Here is a 20,671-nt window from a genome sequence, read left to right as displayed (position 1 = left end):
TTATCTATACCCGCTTATCCTGAGCAGGGTCCATCCATTATCTATACCCGCTTATCCTGAGCAGGGTCCATCCATTATCTATACCCACTTATCCTGAGCTGGGTCCATCCATTATCTATACCCGCTTATCCTGAGCAGGGTCCATCCATTATCTATACCCGCTTATCCTGAGCTGGGTCCATCCATTATCTATGCCCGCTTATCCTGAGCTGGGTCCATCCATTATCTATATCCTGAGCAGCGTTGCAGGGGGCACTGGAGCCTATCCCAGCATGCATTGGGCGAGAGGCAGGAACACACCCTGGACAGGCCGCCAATCTATCGCAGGGCACACACACCATTCACTCACTCACTCATACCTGTGGGCAATTTAGAGTCTCCTACCTACCTTTAGCCTACCTGCATGTCTTTGGACTGTGGGAGGAAACCAGAGTACCCTGGCTGAGATTCGAATACACAACCTTCTTGTTGTGAGGCGACAGTGCTACCCACTGCACCACCCTGCCGCCCGATACATATACAGTTAAATGCAAAAATATCAGCACGGTGACATGATTTTTGTTTTTTTGGCTTTTCTGCTCCAGCACATTGAAAATAAAAAATTGAGTATGAGGTTAAAGTGCAGACTGTCAGCTTTAATTTGAGGGCATATACAGCTTTAACCGTGTAGGAATTGCAACACTTTTTATAAATAGTCCCCCATTTTAGAGGAACAAAAGTAATTAGCTGCTCAGCTGATTCTTGCTGAATACCAGCTGCATGGCATTAATTAATATACATGACACCCAGAAAGTGTCAATGCCAGTAAATTAGGCCATCACATGAGGCTATGGAATAATTTGATCAGAGGCATAGCCAAAACTTTGGGTGTGTCAAAATCAACTGTTTTATACAGTGTAAATCCAATGTGTTAGAGTACACAGCCAAAAAAAAAAATACTGTCCCAGTACTTTTGCATTTAACAGAATATGTAACAATGCATATGTATAATGATGAAATTCATTTGTAAATGAGAGACCAATAACACAGGAATGGCTCACCTTTTACCTTCACCGATGCACCGAAAAGATTCAACAGCAAAATCCTCTGTGAGAAAGCCGTCCTACACTCCTCTCTACCTCTACCGTAACAGGAAGCCAGAGGCAAACTGTGGAGGGGTGATGTGGTTAATGCGCCATCTGCTGGTGGAGATGGAGCGGTTTAGCTGGCCTTCTTCCACAGCTGTTTGAATTTTTCAGTAACTGTTTATATGCTCTACTGTACGTATATTATATTACTATGACTAAAAATCTATTTACAGTATAACCAAAATATTTGACATGATTAACAAGTATAATATAAATAGACAGGAATTGATTTAACTTTATAATTTGGAAGATGTAATTTTGCCCCATATGTTTGTTTTGGCTTTATACATTTCATTTCATTTTTAATACATAAGCAGGATGGTAAAAAGTAATTTTACAGAAGCAACACTTTTTTCACATGGTGTGCCTGTGGTAGGTTCCTTGTAAGGCTGTGCTACAGAGATGAGCTGGAAATGTTGAGTTGTATTTAGCACAATAGAAATGTGTGATCAAAACAGTTATTACTGTATGACCAATCAGACCAACCAGTTCATATGAGTGTTTAGGAAATTAGCTCAGTTACAAGGCAGGAAGTTGTCTTTTGTTATTAGGATGTGGTACATGATGCACATTAACAGTCAGACCTGACCAGTTGTTTGATCGTGTCTTCATCGGCTGCACAAATCGAATAATCTTGCGAGGATTACAGTGAAACAGAATTATCAAAGTGCAGGTATGTATTCATGTAGCTGTGTGCTGATTTTTAAATTATGGGTTGATTATGTTTTAGGCATTTAGGTGTATGCTACCACCTATTAAAAGCCATAATTTGACAACTATTGGCACAATTTAGTTGAAATATTGGATATTTTAGCCTGACATTATGCTCTTTGATTGTGCTGGATTACATTTGATGTGTTATATTGAATACAAATTAATATTATAGTATTCTTTCTATTACCTTGTGAAAGAACTGGCACTAATTGACTGCATATTTTGTGTAATATTGTGTTTATATTGTGCAATTAATTAATTAATTAATTTTATTTCTGGCAGGCGATTTACGTGTTTTTCTTTCTTATGTGGGCTGAGATGATGGTAGGGACACACTGATAGAGAGATGTTGTAAACTGAAGTGAACCCAGCAAATTAGCCAGCCCGGTTAAACTGTACAGTTAAACAATCCCAACAAAACAAAGCAGAAAAGCAAAACAAAAATTTAGGCTTTTTACTTTACTGACATTTAGCAGATTCTCTTATCCAGTTACTTATAATGAAAACTGTGCAAATATTTGGGATTGAATTGCTGTAGAGCGGGAGAGTATGGTTTCAAGAGAGACAGCACATGCAAGAAGTGCAGACCCAACTGGAAACCTACTGTATCAACAATTCAGCTGAACATTAAACTATGTTACACAAACAAGGACAAAACCTGTCCTTGCGGCCAGTAGACGACATTAAATGAACAAGAGCAAAGAACCACAGACTCCGAAAACAAAAAAGGAAATAAGCTGCACCTAATCAGGCGATAGCCTTGTGTAGGCCTACTGTTTTTACTGAGACATTAATAGTCATGTGACTTTAAAATACAGCACAGGGTATTATTAATGAAAAATGAAACATTTTATACATACATTTCAAAAACATAATCTTTGGTATATAAAGTGCAGTAATTTAAAAAATGTTTTTTAATCTATCAGTTGTCATGGGTATATATATATATTGTTATTTATTGTAGACTATGCTGCAGAACAAATTACTCCAAGGGGATAATAAAGACCCTAACTAATTAACTAACTAACTAACTGACTGACTAACTAACTAGTAGTATGTTACTTTATTAATGTATGACTGAAACCCGACACAATGCTCATGCTATTAAACGCTAATGCTGCATATGTATGTGGAATGCTGAAGCCTGTATTCAGTCAACATTTTTGTTTACTTTGAAAAACAAATAAATGCAGGAAATAGTTTTTCTCCACAAACTTGGTTTAGCAGATTCATGTTCATGATTGCTGAACTCAGACAGCTGTCTGTAAAAAATAGAAAAAAAAGAAACAGGCATCTAAATTTAATCACAAATCAAAGTTAAGGCCTTCATGTATTCTGCCGTCCAAAGGCTAACCGCAGTAACTACATTTTGGTCGAAATTGAGTTATAACTAAAAATGAACTTCTTGATATCTGTTTTATCTTGTGACAAAGTTTCAGAGTTAAATTTTTCTTTGTTTTAGAGAAAAAACGGTATAAAAATTGCAGTAACTACAAAACCCGACTCAAAACCATGGCAGACCGCAGTAAGTGAAGTTACTGCGGTCTGCTTTGGGATCCTACCGGCCGATTTCGTGCTCTACCCATCTAAGTTACCTCACGCGACTGCTTTGGGATTCTACCACCAGCCGATTTCACCCATCTAACCTCACACAACAAAGCTGTTTAAGATGACACTATCCAGGGGAAAGAGGATAGTGAAACTGGTGTTGAAAAGAAAATACCCAGGTAGGCTAAGTAACGATGACATTAAGCGTTGAGAAACTAGCAATCACATTATAAAACACCTGTCAGCCTCGCTATATATGCTGACTGACGGGCGATGTTTTGTTAGCTAGCGTTAGCTTACCTGCTCCCTGAAAGCTGTAACATTATCATCTGTAACTTCACATCATCGCCGATGCCATGTCATGCACTTCAAGATTGTTTACAATCTAGCCTACGCATTGTGGTTATTTGCCATGAATACGAGTGCGGAGAAAGAAGCGCGTGTATCCGCAAATAATATTGATTAAAAATGTGCACAATTTCGTACTGCAAATGAAAATAAATGTAGGCTATAAGGCCTAGGCTACTCGCTAAAACTGCCTATTTGGGGAGAGCTGGCTATATATGATAGTATTGAGTAGCCTATTTTGTGGATTAATTGTATTGATACTCAAGGAAAATCAGGGAAGTTTCTGCCACTGCTTAGTGATTAAAACGGATTTTTCTAAATCGCATTTATCATTTAATCTCCCTAACACAATGCGAAGAAGCTGTCTGTCACTTTCCAATTGATTAGTCAGATCGTTTGCATGCTTGTTAATCACTGAAAATTAATTAAAACAGTTTGAGATCAATTAGTTTAAAGGAAAGTTTTGCGCCCCACCAAAACACGCCGCTGTTTAAAACATGTAATATAATGAACACATTGTACTGTGATTCAGTGTAGCCTTGTATTTATTCATTGTGTTAAATAGTAAAGACAAAGATAATGAAAATTATTAATGTGATTGTCATCAAGGCAACAACAGTGGTGGCGGTGACAACGATGATGAAATTGAAGATGATGATGCAAAGTTTAATTGATAGTAAAATAATTATCTAGATAGGTGAATAAGTAAAAAAGTGAAATGAAATGATATTAAGACTAAACGTCTAAAATTCTCAATTTGTCCAGACTTAATTAAACATGCACAAATCCATAAGTAGAGTTGTTAAATAGCCTACTGTTAAATACAATTATAACAAAATCAGTGTCAAAATAGTTTTTGTTCACTGAAAACACAATATAAAAGCTGAGAACATTGTAGTTACTGCACTTTGCTTTTGCATTGCTCTTAGGACCATTTAAGGCAATGCAAAGGCAGAGTGCAGTAACTACATTTTTGGGGTCAAAGGTCAAATCAGCGGTCATGGTTTTTGGGCATAAAAATTACCTCATGAATACATGTACAATTAGTGCAATATCACTGATATACCTATAACCCATTTGGCTGGCCAGTTAAAATACTTTAGAGCCATTTTTCTCAGTTTTACCCTTTGCGTAGTTACTGCAGTTAGGCTTTGTAGGGCAGTATTGTTCTGTACAACATCAGAAGGATTCGACCATACCTGACGACGCACTCCACCCAGCTGCTCGTCCAGGCTACGGTGACCTCTCGCCTTGATTACTGCAACTCTCTCCTTGCAAGCCTGCCAGCTTGTGCCATACAGCCACTACAGATGATTCAGAATGCCGCTGCCCGACTCATCTACAACCTCCCCAAATTCTCCCATGTCACTCCTCTGCTGCGATCACTTCACTGGCTACCGGTCGCCGCCAGGATCCGGTTCAAAGCCCTGACCCTTGCCTACACTGCTGCCAACAGGACAGCCCCCATCTACTTGCAGGACATGACTCAATTCTATGTGCCTGCTCGACCACTCCGCTCTGCGGCAGCAGGGCGCCTTGTAACCCCTCCCACCCGCCCAAAGGGATCACAGAGCTTCTCCACCCTAGCTCCCCAGTGGTGGAACGAACTCCCCGTCCCTCTCCGAACCTCCCCCTCACTACCCATCTTCCGCCGTGGCCTGAAAACTCATCTCTTCAGACTATATCTAGACTAACCACCACCACGCTGTATATTTCACTCTTTTATATAAAAAAAAAAAAAAAAACCCTTTTCCTATCACTTGTTACATGTTGCCCCATCCCAACCACTCTTGGTAATTTGTATTTGTCCTAATACTGTAGCTTATTCTTCTGCCTAGTTGGCTTTGCAGATGTTAGGCCAGAATAGTGTTCACTGTTCTCCGCTAGAAATAGCTGTACAAAATAAGTATTGTACTTTACTGAACCCATGTTCAGCAGTTGTCTACGACCATGAAATGCACTTTTTTTGTACGTCGCTTTGGATAAAAGCGTCTGCCAAATGAATGTAATGTAATGTAATGTTGTTCTTTTAAAAAATCTTTAAATGTTGATCAAAACATGCAGTTGTGTACAATTGTTAAATATTAGCAATAAAGGGCAGTATACTGTGCAGTCTTATACTATACATTGTGTTTGTGTAAACAAGAAAATATGTTTAAAAATATGTATGTCCTTTGTCTCAACAATTGGGGTTTGTTTTACTTGAACCAAGTGCCTTCAGCCAAACCTGACCAAGCTTTTAACACTTTGCAGAGTTGTGTTGCATTTCACTGTTTCTGCGGTTCAGTTATAAATAACCTGAGTTGAGTTTCTTGAGGTTCATTACACCACAATGGACTATGTTTACTGTCTTTAAAAGTGGCCCCATATCATGCAACTATTTCTTTCTCTTCCACCAGGCAAGGTCTTCCTCTGCATTCATCTGCAATGAGAACACAGGCTTTATGGTTTTATGCCATCTACTCATATGGTACTGTTTTTATTCTGTTGTTGCTCTTTCAGCTTGTTAACAGGAAGAATATGTCTATTCACAAGTCACGTAGTAGAGGCAGAAACTTTTTCAGCTTTTCAAGACCAGGCTTGATATGGTGTTAGACACTAACTAGTCTGTAGGTACTTAGACCACTAGGTACAATATAGTCAGGAATATGGCAAGCATTGTTGGGCTGAATGGCCTGTTCTCATCATTATGTTATGTTAAGAAATGTTAAGAAAGGTCTTTTGTCCATAGTAAAACTGTAACTTGCTTTGCTACTCATTATTGAAATTTGGAGAGAGTTCTGAGATTTCACTTTGGTGATAAGTACACACTAAAATCCCTCATTGTTGGCACTGAATGATTCTTGTTCACTTTGACATGAATAAAAGAAAAATGCTAAATTACTTATATTTGTTGAAGCCAAAATGGATTTTATTTGGGTGTCGGTGGTATTCCAAAAAAAAAGAAAAAAAGACACAACTGGCCTTGGTGGCTACAGTGAGCCTATGCTTTTCAGCCAATAATATGTTAAAAGCTCAGGCTTGCCTAATTCAGTCAAGGTGATTGTAGCCTCAATATCTGAAAGATGATGAAATCTAGATAATTAAAGGCAAAATAGCAGAGCACAGAACTTTCTGCAGTTGCCTGTGGCATACATGGGGCGGAAGTGCAGTATAATGGGTAAGGCACTGGGCTTGTAACCTAAAGGTCACAGGTTCAATTCTCAGGTAGGACACTGCTGTTGTACCCTTGAGCAAGGTACTTAATCTGCATTGCATCAGTATATATCCAGCTGTATAAATGAATGCAATGTAAAAAAAAAAAAAAAAGGAAGAAAAAGTTGTATAAGTCGTTCTAAATATTATCATCTGATAAAGGCCTGTAATGTAATATTCAAATTTATTTTGAAATAAAAACATTGACACATAAATGTGACTGTTTTTTGTTTTGTTTACACTTACTTGAGCTCAATTAGTTAATCAGCGAGATACAAAGACACAGATTAACATGTAGATTATTTTTTTCTCTTTTAGAAAGAGACTAAAATGGCTGACCATATACATTTTGGCTAATTTGGAAAAAGTGTTGCCAAGAAATTCAGACTACAAATCTAGGAGTAAAAACGACAAAAACCTAAAATATTTACATTATTTAGCAGACGATTTTATCCAACGTGACGTACAAAAGTGCATATCATGGTCATTGGACAACTACAAAACACAGGTTCAATAAGGTACAATACTCATTTTGTACAGCTATTTCTAGCCAAGAACACACCATCACACCATTTTAAAGTCTGTATGGAACATAATCTCATAATGTCACACTATGATTGTGTTTTTTCCAGTGCTAAATGTGCATGCGGCTTCATGGACTGCAGAAATACCACAAACAATATCAGCACTGCTGGGGTCATGTGTCGTGGTTCCCTGCAAGTTCAATTACCCAGATCCCCCAAAAAAGCCTCCAGAAATGACAGGAATATGGCATATGACCGACTACCAACCCATTTACCACCCGGACTCCTCCAAAGTGATGGAAAAATTCAGGGGCCGGACAAATTTGATTGGGGATCTTGCAAGGAAGAACTGTTCACTGAGAATTAATCACCTGAAAAAAAAGGACAATGGCCCATTTATTTTTAGGATAGAGATTCGTGACTTTAAGATGTACTCTTACACAGATAATATGGTCTCCATTGATGTCCAAGGTGCGTTTGAAGAAGTGTTCTCTATGTGGCTTATTTTTTAAATCATGAGTATGTACTGATAAGATCCTGGGTTAAAGTCATTGTGAAACATAAGCAGTTCCTTTTAGGTCTGTGCACTTTGGCTTTTGAAAGCCCCACTGCATGCTTGAGACCAGCTGTGATTGGAAATATGTTTTCATGGCTTTATTCTCTAGAATTGTGACATCTCACTTTGTTGACCAAAAACTGAAAATGATTCATTGGGAACTTGTAGCTTACAGATGGCGGTTTATTAGATGCTTGTTATCACTTAACTACAGACTATCCAGCCTCCCCATTGCTGACCGTGAGCGGGGAGGTCAAAGCAGGTGACGCTGTGACTGCTTCCTGCTCTGTGTCTCACTCCTGTCCCACGGAGCTGCCTCACCTGATCTGGAGCCGCAGTGGAACAACCACCATCCAATCAGAGGAGCTGCCCAACGGCCAATGGAGAGTGACTTCAAGCCTGACTTTCACTGCCACACACCCTGACCACAACCAGCACCTGATTTGCACAGCAAAGTATCAGCAGGTCACATCTGTGCAATCTTCTAAAATTTTGAATGTGGCATGTAAGTGGGCAATTATTTTTTTTTTTACATGTTTTTGCACAAAGCCTGAAGGATTTCACAATTCTTCAAAATGAGAACTAACACATTTTGATAGCATCTTATTACTTTTTTTTTTAACACTGAATGTAGTACAGAGTATTATTGGAAATTGAAACTTACAGTAACAATTCAATTCCCCTTTTCTGAGAACAGTTTCCTTTTTAGTTGTTTAAAACTGACTGCTATCTATGCTTTTTTACTTTTTATCTAAGAATGAATTTAAATCACATGTTCCAAAACAGGTTTCCAGTCCTTGGAGGCTAAAGAAATAGGCACAGGGGATACAAGGAAAAATGGATAAAATATTTTATATTTTCACAATTTATTGTATTGCTGCACATTTCATCAGTTACATATTTCAGGCTTTCACTTTGATCTGTATGTGCTTAGTATTATTATGATCAGCTAATTTCGGACATAAAACACATCTGGATATAGATGACGTATCATGTCTAGTTTCACACATAATTCACACAGTAATCACACATGTAACAGTGTATGAACAAGCCACTGCGTTGCGGCTCAAAGAGTCAAACATTAACCGTTGGTAGAGTGGTAAGGGAACTCTGTCAGATGCTGGTCATTTTAGTTGGCCTTAAAAATACTAATGCCCTGGTCCAGATTGTACCACTTGTGGTGACTTGTCGAGTCATTTAAATATAATTTCAAGTCACCTAAAAACCGTGTCGTTCATCTAGATGCCCCAGTCCGTGTGGAGGTTGAGCCTGAGTCCACAGTGGTGAAGGAGGGAGATGCTGTGGAGATGCAGTGCTCCAGTGACAGTAACCCTCCTGCACACGGCTACCAGTGGTACAACACCACTGGCACTCTGCTGTCAGAGGAACAAATCTACAAACTGCACAACGTGTCCAGACACACTAAAGCTCTCTACTGTGAAGCCATCAACACAGAGGGGCACAAGAACTCCACTCCGGCCAAGATCAGCGTGGAGTGTAAGTGCAGATCAAAACATTTCATTTGGACAGTTACACAGGCCTTCACGTCTTTGTCGTCTGGCCTGAAATGAATACGTAATGACCATCTTTCTGAGCATATATCAGGTGAAGAGATGTGTTGAGTACACATTTGCAGTGTTTGATGGGTCTCCAGTTATCAGTGTTTTGACATAAAAATAAAATGAAGCAAGGATCTCAGGAGAGATCTGGTTGATTTTAAATGACTACTACAGATGTCTTTCTGTAAGAGGTCCAAATTGAATTAAAATTGCTGTGTATGTTTCATCTCCACATGATGCTTAGTTTTTATCTTAAAATTTGGCTAGTTAGTCATCCGGGCATACATTTGGCACAGTATTTAAATAAATTGAAAACTGTAGTTTAAAAAATCTAATAATAATCATAATAATAATAGGAATTCTTTAATAATTTCCAGACCCCCCAAGCATTGGAGCACAATCAGGCTGTGTTGCAGAAATCACAGGGGTGAACTGCCGGTGCCTGGTGGAGTCCAGGCCCGCTAGCAGAGTCCAGTGGAAACTTGCAGATGGCAAAACTGAAAACAGCAGCAGCTTCCACAGCACAGATGGACAGGACTCCGCCACTGTTCACACACTGCATTTCCACCTGGGCCTTACTGATGTGGTGTCCTGCTACGCCAGCAACAAACATGGGAACGTAACAAGGGTCCTGGAAACCAACCGAGGAGGTGCTTTACCATTTTCCTTCACTATCAAAGGGGTTTTTCTCAGTTCATATATATATATATATATATATATATATATATGCATTATATTACCTTGCTTCTAGTCCACTGATATTTCTCCAGTTTCTAAAGTCTGTCCAAAACGTTCTGCCAGTGGTTTACAGATGATCTCAACTAACTCTTTGAGTACTCTTGGGTATATACCATCAGGGCCAAGGACTTGTCTTTAGTTAATGTAATTTATCCAGTAGGCGGCAGTGTAGTATAATAGCTAAGGAGTTGGTCTTAACCTGCATTGCTCCAGTATATATCCAGCTGTATCATTGGATACAATGTAAATCGCTCTGGATAAGAGCGTCAGCTAAATGCCTGTAATAATCCAGCACAGACCTGCCATCCCAATTAATCTGGAATTTATCCTCACAGGAGTACTGATGGCCATCTACTTATCAGGCTCGGCTGCTTCTGCCTTTGTGCTCATATTGGTTATTTTATTGCTGTGGAAATGTTCAAGACGAAAAAAACGGTAAGTGTTATTTAGAAAACCCCTCACATCAGACTGGAAATTTCATAATATATGCCCCCGAGATATGTTTTAAAAGGAAGAGGTACTGCAACACATATAATATAAAGTGAAAAAATGTACCGTTCACTTTTCAAAGGGAGTACAAGACTTGTATAATGACACAATACAATGTTGCAGTTGCAGTAAGTGCTCAGTTTGATCATGTACGTAACTGCAACATACTGGAATGCTTATGAAGCCGTGTTAATAATTACTGGTGGACTGATTACATCAACATGCAAGCCACCCGCAGGCTGCTGTTTGTATGCTGTATGTTTCGACATATATGGGATTATGTTTAGATGGACCAGGAAATCGAAAGTTCATTGCCTGCAGTGAAGCCTTCTTTTTGCCTGATTTTTTTTCTTTTTGCTTCTATAAATGTCCCTATGCTTTGTCAATTCTTTGACATGCCTTTTACATTTAATATAGATTATCCCCTGAAACTGGGCTGGCTGTTGTTTGGATGAATTTGGTACGAAATGCAAACCGAAGTGCTCAGAGGATGTCACATCATAGGCCCACCTACCTACGCTTATGTTTTAGCATACGAAATCGCTAATTAAAATGTGGCAAATGAAACATGTATAACATTTTTTTTTTGTTGCTTTTAAAGTGTGGAAGTAAAGATAAACCCTGTCTACTCAACTGCAGGCCTGTAAGTCTCCAAAGTATGCAACAGAAAAATGTGCATATTCAGTATAGACAAATATTAATACTATTAATTAACAGCGAACAGTAACTAGCTGCATACTTAATTAGCTATATAATTAAATGTGGTCCAAAAGGAGCATTTAATTATATAACTAGGTTTCATGCTACACTCACTACCAATTTCTACCTAGTCATAGCTTGAACTAATTGTTTGGAACACTGGTTCAAAAGTTTTTTGAACAATTAACACAAGCCAAAAAACAACTGCCTTTTGTTGGTTAGCAAAATCCATTTTTAAAATATAATCATTTTTTCAAAACTGCAAATTTATTCTTAAAAATCGCCTCAAGAATGTACATACAGACTTGCAGGCAAGCACGCAAATTTGACAAGGATGATTTCAGTTTAAAAAGTAGGTAATAGCTCCAGACAATCATACAGACATGTCTGGCACAGGTTTTTAAGTCATGTCAACAAATTGTTGTCAGACTCTTGACCAGCATAGCCACTACAGCTCTTTCTTAATGTGACAAAGAGTCATATTTTCCACATCAAATACGAGCTGAACCAGTAGCAACTGGTGCCGTGGGAGTGGGGTACGACACACACTATCTAAGCAGTGGGGATTTCAGTCGGCGATCAATAGTCCTCACTTTTGCTGATTAGCCGTCTGTTATCTGCAGTTTTCTGTCCGGCTCACGGTGAATTTTGCATGACACACATACTAATGTGCATGGAGGTTGTCGTGGCGATGGGCTAGGGTGTGTAATACGCGTGTCATTTCTTGTTTTATTTTCACAGCGATGACCAGCATGTGGGAACACAGGAAAACATAGCGCCAGCCAAATCCCAGTAGGTCTCTAAAGTACACAGAAGAAAAATATTCAGGCTCATATTCTGATTAAACATGAATGAATAATGCTGAATTGACTGTCTTTAATGCCATCTAGCAGCAGGGGAAAGGGGCCTGTTGAAGATCCGTCTGCTACCGGGGGTGATAACATTTATGTTAACAGTGAGGTAAGTTCAATAATTTAATGTTGCCTGTAAGCACATGAAAGGAATAGAGTTCTTTCTGGGTTTTAAAAAAACATACTATTTTAGATCAAGTGAGCAGCCAATTCTAGAATTATTGGCACCCTTCATGAAAGTGAGTAGAATGACTGTAAAAAAATGAAAGCATACAGTGGGGCATATTTTACATTACATTACAGCATTTAGCAGATGCTCTTATCCAGAGCGACTTACACAACATTTTACACAGCATTTACCTTGCATCCATTTATACAGCTGGGTATGTACTGAAACAATTCAGGTTAAGTACCTTGCTCAAGGGTTCAACGGCAGTGTCCTATCCAGTAATAGATATCCAAGCCCAGTTCCTTGCCCACTGTGCTACACTGCCCATTTTCGGCTCTAACATAAGGGGGAGCCACATGCTGTTATCTTAACACAATTTTTCAGACACAAAAAGTTTTTATTGAGTAATACAAATTTTTTCTGCAGAACATACAGTAGGTTTCAAAATTATCCCTATGATTCATATTTGGTTAAGCCTCCCCTGGAGACACTGAGTTTCTTTCTGTAATGTCTGCCACAGTTGCAGAATACTTTTGGAGGGATATTGGACCACTCATGCATGCAGAAACATTTGAGATCCTTGATATTTTTTATGTTTGCGCTTGTGGACTGTTCTCTTCAATTCAGACCACAGGGTTAGGGTTAGGGTTCAAGTCGAGAGACTGAGATGGTCATTGCAAAAACATTGATTTTGTGTTCATGCAACCATTTCTGTGTTGATTTTGATGTATGTTTGGGGTCATTGCCTTGTTGAAAGGTCCCTCTGTGACCAGGTCTCAACTTCCTGGCAGAGCCAACCAGGTTTTGAGCTAAAATATCCTGGTACTCAGTGGAATTATTTATGCCATCAACCTTAACAAGAGCCCCTGGACCATTAGCAGAAAAACAACCCCAAAGCATCAGTCATCTTCCACCATATTTTTCTGTTACCCCAGTGTTTTTGAGAAAAATTATATTAGAAAAAAATGTTTATTTGAGTAAAAGCAGTTTCCCCAGATGTTTCATCATAAATTTTGAAACACAATGTGTATTATTTATTGTATGCGATCATTTTGTTTGTTTACATGAAGGGTGCCAATAAGTTGACTGTATGTTTTTTTATTGCCTGAGGCAGTTCTATGTAATCTTAGATACTTACTGATAATGCGCCTGCTTTAAAATAGCTGGCAGAGGGGACTTTTGGAGTTATTAGTCTAAGGGAAGGAAGTACCCTTCAGTGAACTCAGAAGCTGCTTGTACCATTTTTACTGAGACTGTACATATGAACCTATTATTTCATAGCATTAAATTCACCATTGTAAATGTAAATTTGTTTTTTTATATTGTGTAGGCCCTTTGTGCCTGGTGTGAAATAGTGTCTAATTGCATGGTCCATAGGAAATAGTTCCGACAGAAAGTATGAATAGAGGTAATCTTTTGCACAGTAATGGGGTAGTGCACACATGCACAACTCTGGAGGCATAACATCACTATACAAGCTTTTCTGGAGCTGCAGGAAGTATAACTTCTGTGCATTTGTGTGTGCAAAGAAATGGTTTCACTGTGTTCCTTTTCTATTTCCAGACACCATATTTTGAAGAAGAAGAAGAAGAAGAAGAGGTGGATTATGAAAATAGTTTTAAAGAGGACGTTTATGCAAACATGTAATGGCACAAAGTTGGCTAGTCTTAAGAAAAACCTGCTGCTTTAACATACGTGATCCGGAGGCAGTTCAAGCGATGACTATGTATTTATAAGGCCTTTGTCACACGACAGGAATTTTGATTGTAATTCTCAATGCACACATTTCACATATGATACTTTTTTATCGGATATAGCTTGTGCGCGATGTGGTTAAGGCTTGTGATTTCTGTCAGCACGACAGAAATAGGCGTTTGTTATCGGACGGCCATGAAAATGGAGGTTTTGCCTGTGGTATAACAAGAATCATAAGAACCGTTTATTCTGTTCTGTAGTACGTGTGCTGGGTGTGGAAAGGGTCCTTTTGATTTTTTAACGGTACATTACTTGATGTCTTATTTCAATATTGTTTGTTAATATTGCCATGTACTGCTTTGCATTGTCATCAAGTATATTACTATAATCAAGAGCGAAACATTCATATTTAATTCATTGATTATTTAGTGTTCTGAGAATATCCTTGCTGCAATAAAGGGGTCAGCTTTTTGTTAGAGGGGTCAACTTTTGTGATAAATACATGGCCCTTGTATGATGTGCTTCTATCTGTAGATCCTACCAAAAAATGTAAGAGTGTCTGCAAATTGTGTATGGATTTGATAAAGTAAAGCCTAATTTGTTTTATAAAAGCTTAAACACAGATACAGCACAATTATTTTTGTCATTTTTATTGATTAAAAGTACAAGTACATAGGTTCGTGCATGACAGGTAAAAGCTAAATCATCTGAAATAATATAAAAATGAAATCTTTGGATGATGTTTCTTATTCAGATCAACATGCACAATGACATTGTAACACTTCTCCGTGTACAAGATTTGTATGTCCATGTATAAGAAAAGGATTGGCTTCCTATTGAATATCCAGCTGCAGTGCTCTTGTAAAAAAAAAAATAATAATAACGTAAATATAGGTGTCTGTTGGAAATGGACAGTGGCCATATTCACATGTTTATGGTTATAGTATGGTTATAGGTATGGCTCGACACCTCCTGAGTTACTGCATTCAACACTGGGGGAGTGGCATCTAGGGTACCTGTGTACCTGTTTCATTCTAATCAGAGGCATCTTCCACATGTATACACATCATCTTCCTCTCCAACCTGCTGGACCGAGAACAAAAATCAGATTCCAGTGGTTTTTCCAAAAGTGAAATTAGCTTATTTAGTTTAATTTTAGGGATTAAACTGAATATTATACAGGTGTGGTATAAGGTTTATGGCATATTATTGAATACATGGTAATACTGTCTTTGAATGGTCCTTCTTAAGATTTGCACTAGTCCTTCGTTAATCTGGAAGAAAGCATGTACTTTCTGGGGCAAAAGCGGCAGCTTCCCTATTGGTTAATCGAACTGTCTGTCTCAGTGTGCCGGTTCTCCTGTCCTTCTAATGAATGTGTCGCCCCTCATTTTTCGATTAGTTATTTCATTTTAAATGTCTAGCGTTAGAAACAAAGACCTATTTTTTAGCGCAAGTCCACATAGTAGTATGGTTTCTGGTTTTTTCTCCTTCTTCGATTTCGTTTCGCGGCAAAATCGAGAAGAAGCTAAGCAAAACATTCCGTTAACTTAGCGATGAAATCGAACAAACTAACGTCTGCTAGCTTTTGTTTGATGCGATATCGGTGTAATAATGAGGTGCATTGTTCTTGGTTGTTATAATGCCCCCGTTAAACTTGCCTTGAAAGCACGTTTTCATAGTTTTCGATGCGATGCAACTTTGTGCCAGACGTGGCTGGATGTAATCAGACGCATAGACATATATACGAACAAGCCAGAAATTCGCATTCAGAGCCATCCGGTGATACTTCTGAAGCTAACCAGGCCATTATTCCCCTTTTCTCTTCTCCCTTTAGCTCAGGGCAATAAAACAAAAAGTGTCTCCCCATCCCCCCGATGGCTCACTACACACAAAACCACATCATAATCTACCTAACACTACTAACTACATTTTTTCCAGTTGTGGGAAACATGTTAGCGTTGACCTGTGTACCATATGTTTTATGATTTACATTTTGTGACATAAACAATTAAATTATATACTTACTTTTTTATTTGTTTTTTTATTTATTTAATTTTTTACATTTGCTAGTACAATATGTGTGTTTATCATTAATTGTTTCTCCCATATTTCATAGGTTTTGATACATTAGTCTTGACCAAATGCTTGTGCCTTTCATATACTGCCATCATCCATGTATCTGGTGTGTGTTGCCACCAACTTAAGAGGCTTAATTTAAGAGCAGTGCAAAGCAGACAAGATTGCCTGGTGTGAAAACATGCTAGCGTGCTATTTCTGAACACGCCACTTTGTCAGCAAACATCTTACATCTTTGACAGCTTTGTACACCACTTCGTCAAAAACAACAATGTGATGGCATACACACCCAAAAAAATGACACTGATGTCAGTACATTTTAGTTTTCCGGACAGCGGACGATGGCCTACCGCTCTGGGGTGGTGTGAAGACTGCGGACGTGTTTCCTCGTGAGTTGCTGGCCTGGCAGGTGAGCTCTGTGAGCCTCTGGGTACTCCGCAGCGTGCCCAGCGTGATGGAGCCGTGTCTCTCAGTGCCGGCGCTGGCCTCGCTCCCTCTCTGGAGCAGCCAGGTAATCTCAGGGGGAGGTTCTGAGTCCACTACGCACAAGCAGGCCACCCCCGCGGCCCTCACGCTACAGGCCGGTCCCTCTTTTATTTCTGGGGCATCTAGAACAATCAGAGGAAAATATGTAACAAAGGATTCGTGCTGAACTGAACCAGGGTTCTACCTGAAGCTTGATTCAGTTCAGGTTTCTGAGTCAACTTTGACTCGGAGGGAAATAAAAGTGCATGATTTCATTTTTTGGTCTTTACAAACAAAGCATGGCCAAGTTCAGAAAGCCCCAGAATAGGTTTACCAAATATGTGATGAAAAATGTAAACATACATTTACAGAGACATTATTTTTTTCTATTATTGTCTCACAACATTAATTATGTATGAAAAACTTGAAAAAAAAAAAAAAAAAGTTATCCTCGCATTTCCATTCCATTTCCAGCGGGCAGTGCCAGTGAGATCGCTTTTGGCTTACACTCCACACTGATCTTGGCCGGAGTGGAGTTCTTGTGCCCCTCTGTGTTGATGGCTGCACAGTAGAGAGCTTTAGTGTGTCTGGACACGTTGTGCAGTTTGTAGATTCGTTCCTCTGACAGCAGAGTGCCAGTGATGTTGTACCACTGGTAGTCGTGTGCAGGAGGGTTACTGTCACTGGAACACTGCACCTCCACAGCATCTCCCTCCTTCACCACTGTGGATTCAGGCTCGACCTCAACACGGACTGGGGCATCTAGATGAACAACACGGTTTTTAGATGACTTGAGATTATATTTAAATGACTCGACAAGTCACCGCAAGTGGTACAATCTGGATCAGGGCATTAGTATTTTTCAGGCCAACTAAAATGACCAGCATCTGAGTTCCTGCACCACTCTACCAACGGTTAATGTTTGACTCTTTGAGCCGCAACGCAGTGGCTTGTTCATACACTGTTACATGTGTGATTACTGTGTGGATTATGTGTGAAACTAGACATGATATGTCATTTATATCCAGACATGTTTTATGTCATAAATTAGCTGATCATAATACTACTAAAGACATACAGATCAAAGAATGAAATATGTAACTGATGAAATCTGGAACAATACAATTAATTGTGAAAATGTAAAATATTTTATCCATTTTTTTCTGTGCCTATTTCTTTAGCTTCCAAGGGTTGAAGATCTGTTTTGGAACATGTGATCTAAATTCATTCTTTGATAAAAAGTTAAAGTAAAAAAGCATTGGTAGCAGTCAGTTTTAAACAACTAAAAATAAAACTGTTCTCAGAAAAGGGGAATTGAATTGTTACTGTAAGTTTCAATTTCCAGTAATACTCTGTACTACATTCAGTGTTAAAAAAAAAAAAACTCACATGTCACATTAAAAATTTTAGAAGATTGCACAGATGTGACCTGCTGATACTTTGCTGTGCAAGTCAGATGCTGGTTGTGGTCAGAGTTTGTGGCAGTGAAAGTCAGGCTTGAAGTCACTCTCCATTGGCCGTTGGGCAGCTCCTCTGATTGGTTGGTGGTTGTTCCACTGCGGCTCCAGATCAGGTGAGGCAGCTCCGTGGGACAGGAGTGAGACACAGAGCAGGAAGCAGTCACAGCGTCACCTGCTTTGACCTCCCCGCTCACGGTCAGCAATGGGGAGGCTGGAGAGTCTGTAGTCAAGTGAAAACAAGCATCTAATAAACCGCCATCTGTAAGCTACAAGATCCCAATGAATCATTTTCAGTTTTTGGTCACCTAAGTGAGCTGTCACATTTCTAGAGAATAAAGTCATAAAAACATATTTCCAATCACAGCTGGTCTCAAGAATGCAGTGGGGCTTTCAACAGCCAAAGTGCACAGACCTAAAAGGAACTGCTTATGTTTCACAATGACTTTAACGCAGGATCTTATCAGTACATACTCATGATTTAAAAAATAAGCCACATGGAGAACACTTCTGCAAACGCACCTTGGACATCAATGGAGACCATATTCTATTTGTAAGAGGCCTTATTAAAGTCACGAATCTCTATCCTAAAAATAAATGGGCCATTGTTCTTTTTTTTCAGGTGATTAATTCTCAGTGAACAGTTCTTCCTTGCAAGATCCCCAATCAAATTTGTTCGGCCCCTGAATTTTTCCATCACTTTGGAGGAGTCCGGGTGGTAAATGGGTTGGTAGTCGGTCATATGCCATATTCCTGTCATTTCTGGAGGCTTTTTTGGGGGATCTGGGTAATTGAACTTGCAGGGAACCACAACACAGGACCCCTGCAGTGCTGATATTGTTTGTGGTATTTCTGCAGTCCATGAAGCCGCATGCACATTTAGCACTGGAAAAAACACAATCATAGTGTGACATTATGAGATTATGTGTGCGAATTGTGTTCTTGGGTAGAAATAGCTGTACGAAATGAGTATTGTACCTTATTGAACCTGTGTTTTGTAGTTGTGCAATGACCATGATATGCACTTTTGTATGTCGCTTTGGATAAAATCGTCTGCTAAATAATGTAAATATTTTAGTTTTTTGTCGTTTTTACTCCTAGATTTGTTTCTGAATTTCTTGGCAACACTTTTTCCAAATTAGCCAAAATGTATATGGTCAGCCATTTTAGTCTCTTTCTAAAAGAGAAAAAAATAATCTGCATGTTAATCTGTGTCTTTGTATCTCGCTGATTAACTAATTGAGCTCAAGTAAGTGTAAACAAAAAAAAAAACAGTCATATTTATGTGTCAATGTTTTTATTTCAAAATAAATTTGAATATTACATTACAGGCCTTTATCAGGTGATCATATTTAAAACGACTTTTTTTTTTTTTTTTTTTACATTGCATTCATTTATACAGCTGGATGTATACTGAAGCAATGCAGATTAAGTACCTTGCTCAAGGGTACAACAGCAGTGTCCTACCTGAGAATCAAACCTGTGACCTTTAGGCAACTGCAGAAAGTTCTGTGCTCTGCTATTTTGCCCTTAATTTTCTAGATTTCATCATCTTTCAGATATTGTAGCTACAATCACCTTGACTGAATTAGGCAAGCCTGAGCTTTTAACATATTATTGGCTGAAAAGCATAGGCTCACTGTAGCCACCAAGGCCAGTTGTGTCTTTTTTTTTTTTTTTTTTTGGAATACCACCGACACCCAAATAAAATCCATTTTGGCTTCAACAAATATAAGTAATTTAGCATTTTTCTTTTATTCATGTCAAAGTGAACAAGAATCATTCAGTGCCAACAATGAGGGATTTTAGTGTGTACTTATCACCAATTAAGTGAAATCTCAGAACTCTCTCCAAATTTCAATAATGAGTAGCAAAGTAAGTTACAGTTTGACTATGGACAAAAGACCTTTCTTAACATTTCTTAACATAACATAATGATGAGAACAGGCCATTCAGCCCAACAATGCTTGCCATATTCCTGACTATATTGTACCTAGTGGTCTAAGTACCTACAGACTAGTTAGTGTCTAACACCATATCAAGCCTGGTCTTGAAAAGATGAAAAAGTTTCTGCCTCTACTACGTGACTTGTGAATAGACATATTCTTCCTGTAAACAAGCTGAAAGAGCAACAACAGAATAAAAAACAGTACCATATGAGTAGATGGCATAAAACCATAAAGCCTGTGTTCTCATTGCAGATGAATGCAGAGGAAGACCTTGCCTGGTGGAAGAGAAAGAAGTAGTTGCATGATATAGGGCCACTTTTAAAGACAGTAAACATAGTCCATTGTGGTGTACTGAACCTCAAGAAACTCAACTCAGGTTATTTATAACTGAACTGCAGAAACAGTGAAATGCAACACAACTCTGCAAAGTGTTAAACGCTTGGTCAGGTTTGGCTGAAGGCATTTGGTTCAAGAAAAACAGACCCCAATTGTTGAGACAAAGGACATAC

General features: G+C 38.7%; 2 protein-coding genes across 9 annotated transcripts in view; both read left to right on the top strand.

Moving 5' to 3' along the window:
• LOC118235520 overlaps window positions 1-20,671 on the top strand; it is a 253,413-nt gene that overhangs the window by 95,147 nt on the left and 137,595 nt on the right. The window lies entirely within an intron of this gene.
• On the top strand, window positions 1,525-14,854 carry LOC118235697 (myelin-associated glycoprotein-like). Of its 8 annotated transcripts, none has more exons than XM_035433341.1 (11): window positions 1,528-1,800; window positions 6,137-6,207; window positions 7,565-7,927; window positions 8,227-8,517; window positions 9,255-9,509; window positions 9,949-10,221; window positions 10,645-10,744; window positions 11,400-11,441; window positions 12,239-12,289; window positions 12,391-12,457; window positions 14,081-14,854. In XM_035433341.1, exons 2-11 carry the CDS (start codon window positions 6,165-6,167, stop codon window positions 14,162-14,164), a joined length of 1,569 nt encoding a protein of 522 aa, XP_035289232.1. In that variant the 5' UTR covers window positions 1,528-1,800; window positions 6,137-6,164; the 3' UTR covers window positions 14,165-14,854. The 8 variants fall into 8 exon arrangements, 6 of the variants coding, with proteins under 6 accessions (XP_035289279.1, XP_035289232.1, XP_035289223.1 ...); XM_035433332.1 differs by having other exon boundaries at window positions 12,388-12,457; XM_035433388.1 differs by lacking the exon at window positions 9,255-9,509 and having other exon boundaries at window positions 1,525-1,800; window positions 12,388-12,457.

Source organism: Anguilla anguilla, chromosome 1 (genome assembly GCF_013347855.1).
Source record: "Anguilla anguilla isolate fAngAng1 chromosome 1, fAngAng1.pri, whole genome shotgun sequence".
Lineage (NCBI taxonomy): Eukaryota > Metazoa > Chordata > Actinopteri > Anguilliformes > Anguillidae > Anguilla > Anguilla anguilla.
Note: the sequence above shows the minus strand (reverse complement) of the source record. Positions and strands in the feature narration are given on the sequence as shown.